The sequence below is a fragment of the Achroia grisella genome, unplaced genomic scaffold, assembly GCF_030625045.1.
Source record: "Achroia grisella isolate CSIRO2021 unplaced genomic scaffold, CSIRO_AGI_Agris_v1 utg976, whole genome shotgun sequence".
Lineage (NCBI taxonomy): Eukaryota > Metazoa > Arthropoda > Insecta > Lepidoptera > Pyralidae > Achroia > Achroia grisella.
In genome coordinates, this window is record NW_026713078.1 from 82,653 (window position 1) to 101,178 (window position 18,526).

Consider the following 18,526-nt stretch of genomic DNA (forward strand, 5'->3'; position numbering starts at 1 on the left):
AGGGTATATAAGTAATTATAACGTTAGTGGAGAATAATGATGCATTGATTATAGAGATTAGCTTTTCTCCGCGACTTCGTTGCGTTCGTGTGGAATTTAATTTTCATTTGCTAAAATATACGAATTTTTCTAAAATAAAAGTAGCCTAAGTTACTCCTTATTGCATCAGCTACCTGCCGAACCGAAGATTAGCTGAAACAAACAGACAGACAGACAGACAGGCAGACAGACAAAATTGTAAATAAATGTTATTTTGGTACGTACCGTATATTTATTCACATGCATGTAGTAAAAATCTTTTATTTCAATATTACAGATACTCTAATTTTATTTAAATGTTTAGATAATAATGAAATTAAATCTACCAAAAATTGAATAAACCTTTATAGAAATCCTTTATAAAATCGCAGAGTACCTTTTTAAATGTGCAAATATCGATATAACTTTGTTGTTGTGTTCTAGTATTACATTAGTGGGGATATTATTTATTTTAATTAATATGATAAATATTAATAACTCATAAATATAAAATTTATAATATTATTTTTATTTTAAAATATTAAAAATAAAACTAAGTAAATATAAAATTTATAATATTATTAAATTGATTTCTTAAAAAAATATATAGTTATTATTTATAACATCAATATGTTATATTTTCACTTATTATATTATAAAGGAGAATAGTTAGCACATCGCTTTAATTCCGATGGTCGCGGGTTCGATTCCTCGTTCCTCTTCTGTTTGTATCGGTCTGGGTGCTTCCTATGTACCTATATTATATATGTATTTACAAAAACAATGTATCTAAGTATTCTATCCGTTGTCTAGTACTATCACACAAGTTCTGCTTAGCTTGGGACTAGATGGTGTTATGTGTATTGTCCAATGATATTATTATTATATTAGCTGTGCACGCGGTTTCACCCATGCACGAAATTTATAGCTTATTTGTAATTCTGATATATAAGCTATATTACTGTAAAGTTTCATCAAAATCCGTTCAGTAATTTTTGCGTGAAAGAGTAATAAACATCCATACAAACTTACAAACTTTCGCATTTATAATATTAATAAGATAATAGTATGATTTTTGTATATGTACTTTAAATTGTCACATTACGGCTAGTTAGTACTTTTCCTAACTCCTAGCTGTTATGGCCAGTTAAACCACTATTACCCGTTCATTTGTGACAGACATGTTCTGATAATTACGTACACGATACAGTCACGCTGCTGTGAACTGGAAAATTTGTTTTGCACTCGCGTATGTCTTTATTATCGATATTAAACGTGATGATTTTGATTTTACCGCGTATCCACTTTAAAACGAATCTGCGAATTTATAAGTAGCTAGGTAGTTGATAAAAAATCGTATTTAAAGTACAATAAGGTATAAATCAGGATGTGCGGATATTCATTTAGAAATCGATATTGGTAACTATAGTCGTTGCAAGCATATTTTGTTCGATATTAGTTGATCAGAGTAACAAGATGGTTGCAGTTTGTGTGGAATGTTATCATTAATATTAATATATGAGAAAAATCTACAGTCTAGTATCAAACAAAAGTTTTTAATGTGCACACACGTCGTGTCTAAAATTTTCTCATGTATTATTATTATATTATTAATGATTATACGAGTATTATATTAGGGTGTATATGCATAATAAAATTAGAAAATGACTTAACAGATTTCAATGCTGTATTTTAGTTATATCAGCGCTGTCAGTAATCTGTTACAGCATATGCTGAGTATGGGCCATCCTGCAAACTATATAACACTGTCTTCTCTCCTCTACCTAAAGGTTGCCTGGAAGATATACCTTATCCGATAAGACCGCCTTTTGACCTTATTACTTCTGTTTACATTCTTTGTACTTCTGATGCAATAAAGAGTGAATAAATGAATAAAAATAATAATTAAAAGTTAAAAGTGTAATTTTGTCTAGTATTATAGTAATTTTGTAAATGTATATTTTTAGATATTAGTTATTAGACAATTATGTTCTTTCTTTTATTTCTAGTAACCTTTCTATAACATTGATATTATGGCAAAATGTACTAAAACATATAAAATATTATTATTCCGTATACATGTCTAATTGTCTACTTTGTAAATCTTTGGTTCAATGAGTAATACAATGAATTAAAAACAACAAATATAGAATTAGAGTAAATAAGTCTGTCGATAACCATTTCTATAAGCATGAGTAAGACAATAGTGTTGGGTATATATTACATTATTTTCCTACACGTGACATCTTCAAGAAGAACTGGTTCACAATAGTTTAGGGTTCATTAAACGGCTTATATACGATAAAGTACGTACGTAATAAATATCCCTGGTGTGAATTCACACAACGCCATCTAGTCCCAATGTAAACAGAACTTGTATATGGGCACTAGACTTCTGATACAAATACTTCTATTTACTTTGTAAATACATACATAATGCACATAGAAAGAACCCAGACCAATACAGATAATTATACTCATGAATACAAATGATTGTACCGTGCGAGGAATCGAACCCGCGATCATCGAATGCAAAGCGGTGTGCTAAACCGCTAGACCACCGAGGCCATCAATTAATAAGACCTAACGGACCGGGCCTATATGATGGTAAATGGTTACCATAGCCCATGGATGCGTGATACATCAAGGGTGTCACGTGCGCGTTGCCGACCCTAAAACTACCTGGTGGAGAACGCCCTGGTAGATAAGGCCCTGGATCGTTTACTACTTCGCTTCTATTACAACTACTCAAATATTGCACATAATTTTAGAGTTGTGTGTAGCCGGTATTTTTTAATCCTGTACTAGCGCATTTGAAAAGAATAAGAGCTGAGTTTTTTGTCAGTTCTTTTTAATTCGAAAGTATTCTAAATTGACAAGAGTCTGTAATAAACGTATATGAATAAAGATATTCAAGGATATAGGAATTTCTTAAGGGTCGGTAACACGCACGTGATATCCATATGTTTCAAGTGTACTACGTAGGCAATAAGGAGCAGGACATTGTCGATTATATTCGTACCAAGAGTAACCTGACATTGAGGGTGACGCAGCTGAAGTCGAGTCACAACGCGAGTTTCAAAGCGTTTGTGGCCCTGGTCCCCACCGACTTGCTGCCCACCTTCATGAAAGAGGACTACTGGCCGAAAGGTGTGGTGTATCGGCGCTACCGTGGCAGATTGCCGTCTTCAGTGCCGTGATCACACAGACAATATTATTGTATTATTTATAAATATTATATTATATGTATGTTAGTCTATAAGGTATTTATAATATGGGCCTAGTTGCCTGAAATAAATAAATAAATATAAAGGTATATACCTTTATATAGGTAACTAGGTAACCATCAAATTGGCGTATACTTGTTTACCATTATTGTTGTATAAAAAATATATGAGTTTGGCGGGTGGGTTTTGTCTTCCACTGGTGTCCCGCTAGCGCATACCGTTAGCGCAAGCGTTTTCATTATTTATATTCATCCATACAAATATATATATTGGAAGAATATGTATATCCCATCAAAAACATAAATGTGAAATGATAGCCGAGTTTAATATTATTATATATGCCTTGATTGTTGACTTCTACGACAAAAGAGATGAGATCTAAATGGGTGCCAAGTTCAATGGTCTATCCTGAAATGTATTTATAACAATATAAAATATCATTTCTTCTTATAACTTAGGATAATATACTGTAGCCTAAGGTCTAACTTGGCCAGTTCTCATATACCAATTATTACTTTCGATTGCTAGTTACTACTAATATTAAAATAGGAACCGACAAGTAATATGTTTAGAACTTGCGAAGGCTACAGTATATTTCGTATATGAAAACTAGCTACTAGCTAGATACGATTTACAATATAAAGAACCTAAAATATTATATTTATAATTTATATATTCTATCGCTGGTAATTCTATTAATTTGTATTTGTCTGTGTTGAAGTCTATATTGACATAATACTTATCTTGCAGTGTTATCATTAACAGTTGCATCTAATCTATACAATGTTTATTTCTGATATCATTTCTTACTATTTAAATATCGCTTCATAAACAAATAATGAACACAAATCACATATCAAATTATCACAATAATATTATTACCACAGATGAAAATAATATGTATTTTCTAATAACGGGTGTACCTAATATTTTTACGTCTGTAGTAACGATACGACTGACCACACTTGTTATACTGACGCTGTTATGTTCGTATTCAGCGCTATTCCAATTACCTATTTAAGCATTGTTAGAGAGTTAAGAGGAAGTCCATAAAAGATTATACGGGACAATAGTACTGTAAAGCTGTAAAACTGTAACACAGCTGGGTTAGGGAAAAAAAGGAAAAGGAAAATGTTTTAAAATTATACAGAGCATGTAATATGATGGGCTAGGTAGTCTAGCCGTTTAGTATACCATTTCATTTTCTATGGTAGCGGGTTTGATTCTCCATGACATGAACATTTGTAGTCTTGAGGATTATCGTTTGTATAGGTCTGGGTGTTTTGTATGTATATTATACATTTACAAAAAAAAAACTATTTGTACTAGTTATTTAGGATAATCTCTGAATATTAAGTTACTTGTTTTTTGATGTCAAAAATATCAAATGAAAATATCTTTATTGATGTTGATGACAGGCGTTTACAATTGAAATCGATGATCAGTTTTATATTATGTTATCTGTGGTTTTATATAGTTTATGGTGGAAAGAACTAACAAGAAACTACGTTTAGGATTTGTTAGAAACTGTACAAGATTAATAATACTACTCATGTGTTCTTAATTTTAGGGTAAGTATAATGACCACCAGTATAGGTATACTATTAATTTATTAAACAAAGTAATTGAATTAGTAGGCACAGAATAGAAAATATGGTCTTCTGCAATTAATCAAAGGAAATGTTAAAATTAATCAAAATTAATCAAGGTAACCCGGCGCGCTGAAGAATAGTCCATTTTCAGGGTGGACAAAATCAAGTTCGACGTGATAAGAGGACATCATCATACAGACTACTTATAGCTTTTTTTATTTTTATCATCATAGCTCTTTTTATTGACATTTCCTTCTACTTTTCTCCCATTAGGATTACCTTCCTGGGCCTAGCTGTATATCTTTTTTTACAAGGTATATTCTTATCATAATTCCCTTTTTCCATTTTTTCCTTTCCTATTAGCCCGGTGTTTATCACAATAATAATAAACGAATAATAAAAAAAATGATTTTTCATGAATATAATTTTTTGTATCGTGCAAGGAATCGAACCTACAAATATTAGAAGTAAAACGGTGTGCCGCTACCACCACCAAGGTCGTCAACTATCCATATGACTTTGTACTTAGTTGTACTGTTATAGTCTCCCCAGATATATGTATGTAGCCATGAATATATAATAAAAAACTACATCATGTATATTGTTTTTATTAAACTATTACAGCTATTTTGTCATTAACAATAAAACATAGTATCTAAATATTTAAATATATATTTCTTTTTAAGTATTAGTAAAGTATATTAAAACTAAACAGAAAAATTGTTCTAAATACTTAGGTATACCTACAGTAATATTAAAAATAAAGGGACTATATTTTCCCACATAAACTGTGGGAATAGTATCTGATATTGTATATTTATTGTACATGTATCTTAAGTATGTATATATATATGATATATTTCTATTATTATTTATGTTTATTCGTTCCATTTTGCGCCCTCTACCACTTTCTGTCTTTCTCCTCTACCCAAAGGTTGCCTGGAAGATATCCCTTAAGCGATAAGACCGCCTTTTGTATTTGTAAATAAATAAAACCATGTACATATTTAAAAGGTACATATACATTTTTATAAATATTTTAAGTGGTGACAGCTAGTTTATACTAAACATGCGTCGTGTTTGGTCTTTATTAAGATCTGCATACAAGTGGCAAATCACAGCCCACGGCGTACAATTTTGTTAATCATAGTAGGACATACTCGCACAGTGACATGTCTGTGCGCGCACGCAAGCGTGTCCATACAATAAACACAAACACAAACATATTATGTAATAATAGAACATACAGGCTTAGTTGGAAAGGCTAAACCATAATCATAATATTCAAGCTAGATTTAAAGACAAACTTGCTCTTCCTAAGTATCGTTCTAAAAAAATCAATTGTTCTTTTATGGGTATAGGTATAAAATTTACTACATCAACAGATATTCCAGAATTACGTTTAAATAAATTTATTAATTACTTTTCAAAACATATTTATTGAGCAAAGCCATTACTCACTAAACGATTCCTTAAAGGACAGACGTGTATGGCAATAGTAGTTCATGCACGGGATATTCATTTTATGTTAGACATAGACTACTATATAAGTGCATAAAGAAAATAAATTGTCTTTAAAAAATTAGTTGAGTTTCTTGCTAGTTCTTCTTAATTGTGATCTGTATATTGAACGGAAAAAATGTTAATACAAAACTTGACGTTCATAGGTGGCTAAAATGTCCTACACGAATTAATGACTCTTGATTTGATTTGAAAAGCCGGTAGGACTGTAACATATTACTAATAACTAATTTATCCCGCGTTAAATTATTATTAATATTAATTCTCAAAGCTATTATTTTTTTATACAAAAATAAAAAACATATTACATAAATAATAAACAGAGAATCGGCAACCCTATTTTTTGGAATTCAATCAAAAACAGCCAACGTTCTTAATTAGTGGAATGGTACGTCGGGGTGTTACAGTATGCCTCCGTTTTTCATTAAAAAAACTTGATAGTTTTTTTAATGAAAAAACTATCAATGTCATTACATATTTTCCTATTATGATAGGGCTAATGATAGCTAATGTTAGGGTTGTATCCTTAGTTGTTATTGTATTTTATGTTACAACTCTTTTCTAAAAAAAAAAAAGTATGGTTTCTGGAAAAAACTCACTCAGAAAGTTGTAGAACAAAAGTTGTTACCATAGACACTTTCATTTCCTTGAATATCATCCCTTTCCGACCAAGCTTAACCTTTTCTTACACAATATAGGGAATTACCTACTATAGGCATACCCGCAATGCATGCTTTTTTATATTAAACTAGCTGCAACCGCGACTTCGTCCGCGTTCTTCAAATATACGAATTTTTCTAAAATAAAAGTAGACTAAGTTACTACGTGCCGTCAAAATCGGTCCAGCCATTTCAGAGATTAGCCGGAACAAACAGTCAGATAGACAAAAATTTTAATAAGTGGTTTTGTGGTGTATGTACCGTATTTATATTTATATGCATGTAGTAAAAAACGGTTATTTCAATATTACAAACAGACACCAATTTTATTTATATGTATAGATATGGTTACCATACTCGTGATATAATCTAGGTTATGTATGATTTTCCAAGTATATATTAAACAAAACAAACCCAATATAACCTAACAACTGTCATACCAGATGGGATAGTTAAAGGTATTGTCAACTGTCCATTGTAATGGTCCATATATATCATAACAAGAGGCGAGCCTATCGCTGTCTCTCGGATTAATTTTTGGTTTGATATCGGTGTTTTCTTTACCAGAGGCAGTCAGAAATGTAAACACAACTTTCTGTTAGTTATATTATATAGGTATATTAAGTATTTTCAAATAGAATATATATCAGTAGTCATAGCTCAGATTGTATTGGGACTAGATAGTACTGTGTAACTCGCCAAGGATTATTTCTTTAGAAAACTGCTTTCTCTTCCAATTGGATGTGTTCGAAAACCTTGACTTATAATGAGATTATGGTTGCTGTATGCATACATTGTCAACCTTGAAATGTGTATTCTAAAAACCCAATAGGGAATTAAAGCTTTTGCTTTGGCAGAAGACTTCGATATTTAGTTCATAATTGATTTCAGTGAATTCAGAAATTAGAGATCATCATGAAATATTAAAAGAACTTAAAATTTCTTATAATTTCCACGTTAGTTGAACCATCCAGAATAGTATATCAATCAATTTGTCAGTCAGTCAGTCGAGGTAGAGTAGATTCTTTATCCTTTTCATCCAATGTCCTCATTTCGGCGTCTTCTAATCGTTTTTGTCTCGTTTCTTGTCTGTGACACTTGAAAATCCAACTGCAAATAAAAAGCAAAAGAAATAAGAACAATATAAGCAAAAAAATAAGAACCGAGACATTTCTTCATGAAGTCCACGTGTGGGCACCTATCTCTGCTGCACTTACTCTTCTATATGCTTAGGTACCTCTGTATTTCTGTCACCAAGCTGCATGCTTTATGAGATATATTTCGTTTTAAATTATGAGGTATGGTAGTGAATTTTTATTGTTCAGCGGGCCATTAGACTAAACTAAAGTCATATCCATTAGGCAGAAGATGGCCTTCCGCGTGTTTTCATTCCCGGTGAAGCTATAACAGCCTGTTGTGCCAAATAGCATAAAAAAGTGCGAGAATAAAAAAAACATTTTCCCATATAGTTTCAATATACGCTTAAGTACATATAATTTATTCTTGGGGGAAGAGGGATTGATAATAATATGAATTAGTAATACTTCGGAATGTATAATAATGAATTAATATATATTTCTAGCAATGTACCATGTCAGGTAGATACCCACGCGTTTTCCCTGGAAACCATCATGTTGTATTTCTAGTAAATTTGCTATGATGAGATAACTTTCCTAACCTCATATTTTTCTTATCATCCTCTACTGGTGCCCGCATACACATAACGTTAGTGCAGGCGGCAGCATCATACTGTTATGAATCATTAAATTGGTTCAATCCATCCATCATAATCTCCAATTGAACATTAACTCAAAATCAATTTGTAGTATAGAAATTAAGATTAGTATACTTTTAAAACAAAAAAACTTACATTAAAATAAATATGGCGAATATCGTAAATATGCTACTAAATAGGAAAACAGTGCCACTGAACACGTTGATAGTCTTCATATACAAGATGGAGTAAATAGGGTTAAATACAAGAGCCGCCAGGGTTTCCACCAAACTGAATAATGAGTTCATTTTACCTGAAACAAAAATAAGGTTAGCAATTAACATAATATTCAGATAATGTATTGTGACAGACAGGTTGACGTCCTACCTGAGGGAAAAGTGGTAATAATCAGCCAATACCATAGACAACCGTCATTTTTGAAACTAGATTAATGAAATTTTTTCTTTGGGTTTTTTGGTTAGATTATTCAATATTTTTTCTTCATTTCGTCAGGGTCACTATAACACACAGACGAATGCGCGGGTACAGCCAGTACTATTATAAATGCAAAAGTGTTTTTTCTGTCCGTCAGATTTTCATGACTAAACGGCTGAACGGAGCTTCATGAAATAAGATTGTAGTATAGTATAGTGGATGCAGATAGATTGTCTCATAAGGACGAAAATAGGTTACCTTTTATATCAGTAAAAAATCTGGAAGAGAGTTAAATATAGGATTAAAGTTTGTATATACAAAGTCCCGGGCAACAGCTAGTGGAAATAAGTTAAAGAGTCGTACGATGATGACTTGTTTTATTTTTAATAATAATTACTAATATTACTATATAGAATATAAGTTTACTGAATCGTTTTAATGCTTAAAATATTCTAAATCTTTAGAAATTGCTACTTTGTTTAGGCTTTACAGAGTTTATCGCGTAGCGTTAAGTCCCGAAAATAAATTTAAATAAACTCAATAAATCAATTATGTACATATTCATTGAAATATTGATTCACGGAGACAGCTAAAGATAGGGTTGGTAAATATTCTTATTTTATCGGGATGTCCCGAATAGCCAGCCCCTATCTCCCTATGCCCCGTGTCTCAACAAAGAGAATAGTCCGATTTTCAATATACCTATTATTTTCAGTGAAAACTTTAGGCCTGATGACGTTGTGCTTGAATAGCTATATATATATGTCTCACTTGCTTTTATTTCTAGACATTGTGATTCAGTGGAAAATATATAATAATAATAAGTAGTTCTAGACTATTAACATAGCGGTATCTAGTGCCAATTTAACCCTAAATTATGTTATGGGTACTAAACAAATGACACTCAATCGTTTTTTTTTGTAAATACGTACATAATAATATATAAAAACACCCAGACAAATAATTACACTTATGAATACAAATGTGTGTACATTTTTTATGAATTGAACCCTATAGCTTTCTAAGGAAGTAAGGCAATGTGTTTGTGGGGTTGGTACTAATAAATGTAAAATACAAATAAAGTAGACCCACAACAAATAGTGTAATAACAGCAATATATGATTAGAAAAGAAAAATGTATATGGAACAGAGCTGTATGAGCGACGGATGGCATGAGAATATTTTATAGATGAACTATGGAACGTGTCTGTCTCGTCTGTAAGCGGCTTGTCATCATGAAAAGAGGTAATTATGTGAAACGATTATTATACAATTATATACAATACACCATATGCTAACCGCTAAACCACCCAATGTTAAGTATCTATATAACAATTTTGTATTAATAAAATCCTGAAAAATTAATTATCCGAATTGGCCAGCCTAGTCACAGCACTTGTGTTTACAAGACAAGAATTGAAGTGTGTATATAGTCGTATGTATAGTATTGTATAGTGACAATAAACATCCAATTGTTCGTGATGTGGATTGCTTGAGCAACGTAAGGATTCCCTTGCGTCTTCTGCCATTGATTGCCATTTCAAGTAGTAATACACTTATTGCGCTAAATTCTGAATGAATTGCTCGTTTGCAGCTACAAAATGTTGCTTAGATTCGACGCAAAGAAAGATTATGATGAATTATTCTGTGTTTATTAATACAAATTTATATAATTTATGCTTAGTATTTTATATTCAACGTAATATTGCATATATAATACATTAAAATCTGTATTAATGTATAGTATAAGAAAAAAATGATTTATTATATATCTTTGTTAATAATACTTATAAAATGTATAAAATACTTAACCAATTTTAAAGAAAAAATACATATAGGTAACTGAGAGATAGTGGCTTTATTTAAGGTGGTCATGATGTAGAATTTAGTTCTTTTTAGTATTAGAACAGGTATTTTTCAAATAACTAACGTGTTTCTTTTATACCTAAAATGTGAATTCTATTGTTATTGGACAAGTTTAAACTAATTTAACTTTCTCCTCACTAAGCGCCATCGAGTCCCAAACTAAACAATTTTTGTATTATCTGTGCTAGATAATACAAAAATTGTTTAGTTTGGGATTGATAATCCCTATAAGGCGCAACCGACTCATGTTGTTAATTTAATTGTACATAAAGAAAAATGTCTAAACAGAAATATTAATTCTAATTTAATTACAAGTAACATAGTACCTGCCTCCTCGTTAGGCACCAGTTTAGAAATCATTGATCTCAATGATGTGAAGGTGGTTGCGTTCAATATTTCCGCTATTGGTACTGAAAAACAAAGTAATTTAATTAAAAAATACTGTTATAATATTAATCGTTACCAGAAGCTGCTTGCGATTTTAAACTCACTAGGAGGGTTTGTCCACTGTAGTCTTTGTTGTAGAAATATGTTGTAAAACAATTTATAATGGGATAAATATTTTAATAGTAGTGGTAAAGATAATGAGATCACATATATATAATTTTGTTTTATAGTTTTGATTACAGAATATAAAAACAAATAATTTCATTTAAAAAAATCTCAACACCTGTATATCTACAGTTCTTTTAAAGAGACAAGAAAAGCTTTCTTCATCTAGGTCCCTATATTTATCTAATTTTAAATTTGGTAAAACTAATAATAAATATTAATCAATTAATTTTTTTTTTTTTAGTGGCAAATAAACTTTCCGGTCTGATGGTAAGTGGTGACCGTCGCCCATATACATGAACAGCACCACGTATATTAAGATACGATGTGACGTCAGTGATACCACCTGTGCGTTGCCATTTTTGAGCACTAAAGCGTCATACCTTTTATTCTGTAATTTCATTGCTATATGAATTTCATTGAAGCATGTGATATGCTTCACATTCTTATGACATGATTGTGTTAATTAATTAATTCTCTAGTTTTAATTGTGTCCCATTGTACGTCCATAAGAGATATACTCACCTAGGAACATTTGAATATCAGTGTATACAAAAGCCACGTAGATGGTGCCAATAAGTTTGCTGGTGACTGATATGAGACACAGCATAGAGTCATGGAAGCCTAACCGCTTGCTGAAGACGCTGATCGAAAACAAAGCACCTGAAATCATTTCAAATTTTTCATGGCACAGTTTGATCTAACGTACTGAATTGTTGTCCAGACGATGACAAATCAACACTAGGCTTCCAAACCGTATCCGAACTTTCATTGCCCGATGATGCCACGTTTAGAGGCAACACGTGTCACAATATGGGTGTTGATCCAATAAAGATTGGAATTCGATCATTAAGAGGGAAGGTCTTAGTGCAATACTCGTTGTATAAAACAACGTCTACCGCGGTTAAATCATCCACAAATATGAATATTACTGAGAATATTAAAAAATCCACACACTTTGCAATTTCACTTTTTTTGCGGACTACTATAATAATGTTGGCCGCAGCTAGCCTTTACAGTTCAGTACAGATGGCACTCCAAGCCCGAAAATGGACTTATGGATCGGCAGAAGGCCAACACTCGCCTGACAGATACGACTTTAGTCTAAGAGTACCGAGGTGCGCGTAGCACTCCAAACCTGCGGAAGGACTTATGGAGCGGCTGAAGGCCAACTCTCGCCAGACTTCAGTCTGAGGACACAGCTAGGGGTTCGAAGCTCGGCTCAGGCCGCGGTAATTTTAATCCCCGTTTAAATTAGACGGGGTATCGATCGGAGAGATGTAATTTCACTGCCTTTAAAAAACAACTCTAAGTGATGTTTTCTTCAGTAATTGGAATGGTAAGCAATATGACGAACTACCTGATGGTAAGCGGCAACATCGCCTTTATTCAAGAGCACTACTAGAGACATGACCCTTGCGATACCTCTCACGTGTTACTATTTCAAAGGACAAGATGCCTCTTATCTTTTAATTTCATTACCTAATCTGTACCGTACAACCGAAACATATGTAGCTTAGAAAGCAAGCTGCTTGGCAGCTGTAATCGGTGAAACTGGGGTACCTCAGTTTCACCGATTTTTTAAAGTCTACCCCAATGGTCTTGTCCCCTTGTTTATTATTATAAATTAGATATCATGTACTTATTAACTTAAAGTAAATATAATATATACTTACTAAGAGTGTGTATAATAATACTATAAGTTGAGTAGAAGCTGTATTTGAGAGCATCCCACTTCAGCCGATGTCTTACGTACATGTATGATATAATTCTTTCACCTAGAAAATAACACCTACCGTTAAATCACAATGTACTTTTATTATGTTAATAAACAACAAAATCAATGTTAAAAACTTGAAGTATAATTTAGTAATTCAGCGCAATTTAAATTTGGAATATATATTCAAGAATTATAAGAAAATGAAGTAATATACAGTATACACAAAATAAAGTACGTGTTTAGTAGAGGATATTGCAGTTTATAGTTATAAGAATAAAAAAAAGTAGTTAAACAGTTTTGTACACTGGATGTCTTTATCGGTGACCCGGTGGAATGTACGAGAAAAATGTGTATAAAATTATAAAAATAACAAAACAATAGCGCCGCTCTGAAATACATAATTTTTAAAATGGAACGTTATATGTTCTATTTTTAAAATGCTGCGTTTTATTTTTAAGAAATATTTTAAAGCTATTTGCAATCACAAATAGGTCATAAATTACTTTATTTATATATGTACTATTTAAATTCTGTACGTTTAAATATGATCAAATTGTCACTATTTTAATTAATAACAAGACTTTTAATATAATTATATATTATAATTAGTAAATGATTACTTATATATTCATTCCAATTTCAATCAACTTACCCTGATCTGGTCCATAGATGATAGCTACCACAATCAGAGTAAGTATAATCTTCAGTCTATTATTACCGTCTCTTTTCTTGAGAGCCACCATTGCAGTTTCTTTAACTAAAGTTTTCAAATCTGTACACGTCAGTGACTTAATCTGTAACATAAATGTAGTTTTTTTAAGTGATTTTTATGTGACGGGAAGAGCAAAAAGGCTAATAGTTCACGTAATGGTAGCTACCAACTATTGCTTATATGACTCCAGAATACCAAGACAATCGCATCTCATCCCAAACTAAGCAGAGCTTCCGATATGAGTTCTAGACAATTAATGTAAATACATACATAATATACAAAGAAATCACTCATACCAATATAAGCAATCATACTCAGGTATACAAATATTTGTACCGTGCAAGAATGGAAGCCGTGACAGGAAGTAAGGGTGCCAGCTAAACTGGTAGATAACCAATGTCGCCAGCATATATGAAAATTATTACAACTGTATTCTTATAACATTGTAGGGCCCCATAGGGTATGTATTGTTATTTTGGATATATAGAGTAATAGATAATAAAATGCTGCATTCGCTTGCGCTAACGGTTTACGCCAGCGGGACACCAGTGGAGATAAGATGAGCATGAGGTCAGGTCAGTTAGCCCATCGTGACAAATTCACCAAGAGTTTATCCGATAGTTTCCAGGGGGAACCACGTGGACGTCCTGACATGGTACATTGCTAGCAATAAGGTCATCAGTCCTCATTACTAACAATTCCCTTTCACAACACCTGCTTTTATTGCCAAATTCTCCAATCAAAATAAAACTAACGAAGCATTATTTTTACTGGCTGAAATAGGTAGGATAGAGGTACCCACGCCTATGACCTTGTACATGGTAGTTTGTTACTAGGAAGCGCATATAGTTTCGTAGGCGGGTAGGGGGTTAAAGTAATGGGGGCTAGAGGCTTAATTGGAAGCAATGTACCTTGTTTGGTTGACTTTTATGTAGAAACTATTGTGCTTAATTCCTGGTGAATTATACACAATGGCCTAAATGACCTTACTGTATACTATATATAATATATATAAATATAAACTTCATACTATTCCCAGCCAGTGGTAATCAACCAGCGCATATTAACGTAGGTGGGAGCACGCTTCCATTATTCTCTCCTCTTTGACATAATGTATGGAAAAACTTATTTCTTTTTAGTTCAATCAAAGATTATAATGAATGAATATATAGACATTTTTTTTGACAATTCACACAACACACTTTCGTTCTCTAGCCCCAAGCTAAGCAGAGCTTGTGTTATGAGCACTCGACAATTGATACAAACACACACTCCCATTTTTTTCACCTATCACCCAGAACGACACTAATAATCATATTCATGAATTTAAATGTTTGTACCGCGCATGGAATCCAACCCGAGACCATGAAGTAAAGCGGTGAGCTAAACCGCTAGATTATCGAGGCCCTTAATTGTAATAGTAATAGTAATGAAATTTCGAAATACCTTGACTAACAGGTTTCTGCTAGATCGAGTCAGTTTTCTACAAAATATCCAGGATTCGCCGTATGAGGAGATTAGAACATACATAGTTTATGTAATAAAATCTAGATTACGATTTTCTTAATAGATTACAAGTTGAAGTTGAAGTTACTTACTTTTTCATCGGAATTATTCTTGGGTTTTGTATTGCTCTCCAAATAAACTATTCCATACAATATAGTTATTATATAAATGAGAGTGGATATTATAAAAATTCCATAGTAACCCAACCATTTTAGCAGTATTCCACTCAACGCTGATCCAATAGGTATACCGGCTGTTAAACACAAATTAGCAACACCGACTCTGAACGTTCTGCACTCTTCCGTGGTTATATCAGTAATGTAACTAAAAATACCCAGGAAGATCATGACCCAACCTCCCGTGATAGCCGGGAAAATGGCTTCCAAAAACATAGTCACTTCAACGGAAATCGTGTGGAAGAATATTGTACTGATCAAATTGCTTAAGCAAACGAACAGCGCACCAAAAAGTGGCAATAGAATACAGAGTTTCCTATTACCAGTCCTATCACTCCACGCTCCCATAACTATCACAAGTATACTTGGTAGTGCTGTTTGTATTACACTTTTCCATGATTCAATAGCTGAAATCACTTTCTGCACTTCTACTTCTTCGAAACTGTGGTTGCCTTTCTTTTCTATTAAGGCATCGCAGACAGCGTCACCATATTGTAATTTAACACGACAAGCTTTGTCCAAATTCAAATTCTGTTCAGCTAACCTTGCTAGCATAGAAGGTATTACTAAACCGAAGAAAATCGGCTCTACAGTTATATTCGACAATACATGCCATATTTTTTCAACGAAAGTCTTCCTTTTATCACATTTTTCTTCTTTTCCCTTATCTTTCAAAGGCACTTCTTCTATTTTTGTTTTCTTGTCTGCCATATTTGATAGAATAACAACTACTGGTGAAAATAATGCTTGTATTTAACTAGGAATATTTTATCTGACATATGCAATGATTAATTTAATTTATTATTTCACTATACGTTTTAAAATGATTGTATACTTCTTGTTAAACATGTTAATGCAGTGCTTTTAACCTATCCAAATACAGCCTGTTTCCAATATGTCAATGATTTTTATTTTTAATATATTGTATATTGATCTGGCCTACATAGTTCAAGAAACCAAATGTCCCTTGCAAATGTAGTGTATTCTTCTCTATAAAAGATGGACCATTAATCAATGAAATTTTGTGATCAATCGTGAGATCTAACGCTTGTTTAATGGAATGTTTGGTAATACAAGGTAAATTGAAATATATATCATTTTTATGCTCCAATGGTAGCCCTCAAGCATGAACTTGTAACTTTTTTTCATGCTATATTTCTTGACAACCAAATAAATATTCCGACTGACGGTAGAATAAATAAAACACTATTCAAAATTGTTTATTTTTAACTATATGACCGCGCAACTTCATCCGTGATATTTCTCGTCTTTCCAACATTTTTTATCGATGCTTCGCTCATATTGGTCATAGTTTAATATTATACAACATGTATAGTTTTCCTCGATAAATAGGCTATCCAATACGATAGCCGCGAATCTGTACTTCATATTATTAACGCGTTTAATCAAGTAAACAAAAAACTCTATGTTCTATAAAATTATCACAGAAGTATAGATTTATTTGAATGAAGGTTAAATCTATTCAACAAAAGTCTATTTCTGTAACAACCTGTATAATGTAAGAAGATATACTCTTATCATTATTTAATTATAACACATTGTGTTTTGTATTTATGTTCATTTACGACCACAGTAACTATACAGATAGTTCTATTTACAATAGCAATCTGTTTATATACACTTTAAAATTGAGTAGCTATGTGGTAACTTCATCATGGCCTTATCAGGAGAAGATTGATAACAATGGGGATTAGTATGTTTTATACCAGTATTATTAGGTACAACAAACTCTATTTATATCATAGTCAACTTTGTGTGTACTATTCTTTTGTTCTAATGTAAATAAAACGAATATTTTGTGCTATTGTAAAGGATTTGCATTTTTCCTCAATTGAATCAGTTAAGAATGACATTAAAAATTCGAGAGTTCTATGTTCTATGTTATATATATTTTTATTTATTTATTTCAATATTACAATACCATAATAGATACCTACACATAACATATTTTGAATCTTAAATAGCAGGGGTTGAGACTGGTAGTCGGATAAATTTGTGTTGCTATTGGTGTTTTTCTTCATTATTGACTGAATTTCTGTTGATGACACCAACAATGGTGATGGTTCAATTTATAATGAAAAGTTTCAATTTATACTATTATATATTAAAACGCATACTTTTTTGATTATTCACTAGTTTTGAATATACGACCTCTTGGGTATAAGTCGGTGTAGTAAACCACTGGGCCACGACGAACGGTATAACAAATATTTATTTTATTTATGTGAAATTGTAATATTTTTCTATGTTCTATTTTAATATCTAGTAATATTAAGGTTATTTGTAAAAGATTGTTTTTAGTGATATAACCGTCTTTTTCTTAGATAAATACGTATTACTACAAATTGTGCTACATTCACTTTCCACTTTATGTAGTAAAGTTTTATTATTATTATTTATATATACATAATAATAAGCTACATATACGATAATGAGACTATTATCAAATATGTTATCTATACATATAATAAAAATAGTACTAATCGATGTCTGTATATTATTATGAGCAATACTTTGACGGCCTCGGTTGTCTAGTGGTGCCACACTTACTTATTGGTCTTACTTCCAAAGTTCGCGGGTTCGAGTTCGCACGGACGGCATAAACATTCATGAGTATGATTGTGTGTATCGGTTTGGGTATTTTCTATGTATAATATGTATGTATTTAGGAAAAAAATCTATGTATCAGTATCAGTTAACTAGTGTCCATAACCCAACTTTAGCTAGGTTAACTTGGATATAGAGGTCGATGTGTGAATTGTTCTGAGATTATTGTTATATTATTAAAGGATTTTATTAATTTATTA

General features: G+C 31.9%; 1 protein-coding gene across 1 annotated transcript; it reads right to left on the bottom strand.

Moving 5' to 3' along the window:
• Nucleotides 1-7,859: 7,859 nt before the first annotated feature.
• On the bottom strand, nt 7,860-16,539 carry LOC131854357 (proton-coupled folate transporter-like). Its single transcript, XM_059205463.1, has 7 exons — nt 15,615-16,539; nt 13,957-14,098; nt 13,261-13,362; nt 12,110-12,247; nt 11,359-11,442; nt 8,888-9,044; nt 7,860-8,127 (listed from the first exon to the last, which is right to left on the bottom strand). The coding sequence occupies exons 1-7, from the start codon at nt 16,407-16,409 to the stop codon at nt 8,013-8,015; spliced, it is 1,533 nt and encodes a 510-aa protein (XP_059061446.1). The 5' UTR covers nt 16,410-16,539; the 3' UTR covers nt 7,860-8,012.
• Nucleotides 16,540-18,526: the final 1,987 nt, after the last annotated feature.

Bases quoted from the DNA above. Each gene is read 5' to 3' on its own strand.
- LOC131854357 (XM_059205463.1), bottom strand. From the start codon at position 16,409: ATGGCAGACAAGAAAACAAAAATAGAAGAAGTGCCTTTGAAAGATAAG. The intron at 11,443-12,109 runs GTGAGTATATCT...TTTGTTTTTCAG, and splicing joins TGATATTCAAATGTTCCTAG to TACCAATAGCGGAAATATTG. The intron at 8,128-8,887 runs GTAAGTTTTTTT...TTTTATTTGCAG, and splicing joins TTCGCCATATTTATTTTAAT to TTGGATTTTCAAGTGTCACA.